General features: G+C 30.3%; 1 protein-coding gene across 1 annotated transcript in view; it reads right to left on the reverse strand.

The window, feature by feature from the left end:
- LOC105555973 overlaps nucleotides 1-1,756 on the reverse strand; it is a 2,359-nt gene extending 603 nt beyond the window's left edge. The window contains exons 1-2 of the mRNA XM_012003025.1: nucleotides 1,500-1,756; nucleotides 183-488 (exon numbers count right to left, since the gene is read on the reverse strand). Coding sequence (XP_011858415.1) covers nucleotides 183-488; nucleotides 1,500-1,713 — 520 coding nt within the window. The 5' untranslated portion in view covers nucleotides 1,714-1,756. The remainder of the gene's footprint in view (nucleotides 1-182; nucleotides 489-1,499) is intronic.
- Nucleotides 1,757-4,013: the final 2,257 nt, after the last annotated feature.

Consider the following 4,013-nt stretch of genomic DNA (forward strand, 5'->3'; position numbering starts at 1 on the left):
CATACATACATACATACATAAAGCATATTATCTTATTATCTAAAGAATTTAAACAATTTAAACATGAACGTTTAGAATAGGAGTCGTCCAAATAAGTTTAAATCTTAAATTGATCATTTTATTATATTTTATTACTCGAATCATAACTATAAATATAAAAGAATAAAATTATTAAAACTTACTAATAGATGACTTCGGATTCTGTGTAGCAGTTACATTACATATAGTAGTACCTAGACAACGGATTTCTTCCGTTAAATTAGTTTGAATGGTACTCGTTGTTGGTGGATTTGGAAATTCATCCAGACAACTCGACGTTTTCCGAGGATTTTTGTATTTCGGTCTATCATCTTCATCATTTGAACTGCTATCATTGGGAAATGTTATTCTCTTTCGGCAACTTCGACTCTTTTTCAAAGTTTCTAAATCATCTACATCTGTAACTATCTCGGCATCTTTTGCCTTCTTGTTGGCTTCATCATACGTTGCTAAAAGTATATCACAATCAATATTTATGAAGTGTGTAGCAAATAAAACTTATACATTTTATTGTACCTATATTAACCCTAGAACCCGACACGTCGAAAAGTTACGTAAACTCTAAACATGGGTAAATTTTACCCAGCGCATTTTCATTTGCTAATAACTCTCGGAAAAATGGTCGAAATTCAATGATTTTTTTAAAATCGGTGTAGAAAACATCGAGGAAGATAATTATGCTAACAGTTTTGCGGTTAAATAAAGTTGAAGAAAATTATAATTAAAAAACGAAACACATGTTTCTTCAAAATTCGCTTTTCTCTAAAAAATTAATAACTTTTTAACTATAACAGATAAAGCAATGAGGCAAACGCGATTTTAAAGAAGAAGGTTAATTCTTTGAGAAAATCTAGGAGCAGATCACTAGTTATTAAGAAAACTATATTTTTTACAAAAGGAAAATAGGTCTGTTCGAACAAGATATGGATGGGACTTTTTATGGGTTTATTTACTTAATAACTCTATTTTCCCTTTCAATATTTTATTATAAGAAAATGTATTATTATGTATTATTTGTTATTTATAAATAATTTCACTTCTATTGCATAATATATGTTATATGTATAATAAATATACTTATTTGATACAATTATAACCTCTAAAGCACATTTATCATACATCAGCAACCAAGTTTTCAATAAAAACTAGAAAGAAAGATAAATCTCTATTACAAACAAGAAAAAATTAAAAATGAATTTTCCAACGTAAACCCTAAACATGGGTAAAATTTACCCGAACGAAATTTTGCTGTCTTCCCTGTCGAAAACGGTTAGGTGAGAAGACAGCTGAGTTATGCCTTCCAACAAAGGAATTAGTTAACTAATTTTGGCCCTAGTATAGTACTGCCAACTCCTCATATTTTCAGAGCGGTAACGTTCGAAAAGTTGGTCTGGGTAAATTTTACCCATGTGTCGGGTTCTAGGGTTAACACTTGTCATTATGTTTAGATAATAACTTACATGTTGTTGTAAAAATTTTCTTTACGCTAATTACATTCCAATCATCACAAGGATCCATAAGTTTAGAGATAGCTTTGTTGATTCTTGTGTAATTAAAATGGCTTGGCCATTTACAATGGTTTTTGTGTGGAGTGATCCACTTTGTTGGTACCACAGATATTCCGTCTTCATCTTCGAATACCGTGTACACATCTGACGATCTTCCTGAGCTCATATTGAGAATATGTATTGCACCTATTACCTAAAGAATTACAATTTAAGACTGCTTTGAAAAAGAAAGTTAAAAAATGATGTTTTTTAAAAGTTCCGTCATTTTTAACATTTTTAATATATTTTGTATGCAATCCCGGTAAAAGCCATATTAAACATAAATTTATATTTAAACATATATTTGTTTTATTTTCTGATCAAGGAGTAGTCAGGGACAAATAAAGGAAATTGAGAACTCTCCTTTTTCTTTTTACATACCATAACTGCATTTTTTAAATAAACATATATTAACTTCAAATAATTCATATGACTTCTTAAAATGTATATAAATGAAGATACATACTATTTGATAAAACTGCCTATATAGACTTTCTAAAAGCATATAACATTTAACATTTACATTTCTAATTAATAACTTTTAGCGTATGTAAGATGGGAAATACTATATTTTTATTGAAATGTGTTATTACATACGCTTTTGCATATATTTCTTCACATAACCATGATGTTATTAGTGAATTTGTTTCATCAACTAATTTAATTCCAAATTTTTCGGATTTGCAAGGTATTTCATAGAAACTTCCAAGAACTGATCATTTTTTTCCAACTACGTACAAAGTATTTTCGGATTTAGCAAAATTAAGTACTGTAATTATAGAGCCGTCTTTCAATATTATGTAATTGTTAGCCTCATTGTCACAATTTATATACAAGTTGTGATGACGCAGTATTTTGTACTGATTCTGATAATGACGATCGTTTGTGAGAGGTCCGTCTCGATGTTTTTTTTCAAAGTGTATGTTAATGTAAGTCTCCACGCTTTTCATCACGTTAAAATTGTATTCTTTGAACCTTCTAGAAATTTGTTGCAGTGGCTTTTCTCCTTTTCGGATCAAATTCTTTAAAGAACAGATAAAACTTTCAAATGGAAATGCGCTGAATGAATCTAATGAACCAAATTCCTTCACATCGTTAGCTAAGTGTAACAAATTATTCACGTTATAAGATATCTAGCACCATATATCTTTTCAAAAGACGTTACAAAATGACTTAAGAGTTCACTGGCATGCGTAATATATTCAGGGTGATATCGAATAGTCGGATTAACCAAAATCGATATTGCAACATGGAGCGTTAAAAAGTTTATAATATGCGTCGTGACTCAAAATATCTTTTAAAACAACACAGCCAGTATATAACAAAAACTGTCTAAATTCTGTAGCTTTCCAATATTTAACACACTCTAAAGAACGTGGTTTTCCCACAAAATCATTGGGTACGAATTTACGCAAAGCTTTCAAACGGTCTGAAATAATTTGAACATCTCTAGTACACAATCTCGTTGATAAAGGTCCTTTTAGCCATAAAATTATCAATTTCCGCATAACACTTAAGCACACTAGATCATACTAGATGCATGTAATCTAAAGGAATTCCGGACACTAAACCTAAATGAGGAATTTTTCTTAAAATTGTGTCACCTCTTTGATAATCATCTTGATAGGCAAGCCGATTAAAATCAAAATCGTTTCGTATAGCTACTTCATTTTTATTAATAGGGAAACAGACAGAGCCATTAACGTATTCACCATGAATTAAACATTTGCTACAACTGTCATAACCACTATGACATTTGACATTAAGTATGTAGGCTTTAGCTGGTGCATCACATATGATACCACGAATTTTTACTTTATACTGTATTGAATTATATAAAATGCCGTTATGTACTAAAATTACCGCTTCATTAACAAACGGTTCAAGAAATTCATTGCAGTTCTTAGGTTTTCCTTCTCCATTATAAATGCCAATTATTTCAACTTGTTTTATAATTGTGTCACAACACATAATAGGCCACAAATTTTGTGTAGACGACTGACCAATCGGTGCTCCATCAGTGCTTACTAACAATTCGATTTCATGATTACTACAGTTTCCATCACATCGTTTTTTTATAATCCGCTCCACAGCATTTGTTAATCCAAAATGACAATATTCGCCATTTTCTATGCGTGATATATCTGTACATTGTGGAGTTTTCAAAAATATACGTGCGTCTTTAGGAAGATTAAATTTTGTATGTTTATGCAACAAAGTAAGCAAAGAAGTAAATGCATTTAAATTAATTTTAAATGATGTAACCCACTCATGAAGATCTGTTTTGAACATATCATTACAATCATCATTGGTATTTCGATTTTCAGAATTGAGAGATTTATCTAAAACTTGTGTTTTGTTAAATATATGATTAGATTCGTCAGTTTCGTATAATGTATGACAGAGCTCGGCGAGGTAGGTCACTTC

The sequence above is a fragment of the Vollenhovia emeryi genome, unplaced genomic scaffold (assembly GCF_000949405.1).
Source record: "Vollenhovia emeryi isolate VEMERY1.0 unplaced genomic scaffold, V.emery_V1.0 DF940489.1, whole genome shotgun sequence".
Classification (NCBI taxonomy): domain Eukaryota; kingdom Metazoa; phylum Arthropoda; class Insecta; order Hymenoptera; family Formicidae; genus Vollenhovia; species Vollenhovia emeryi.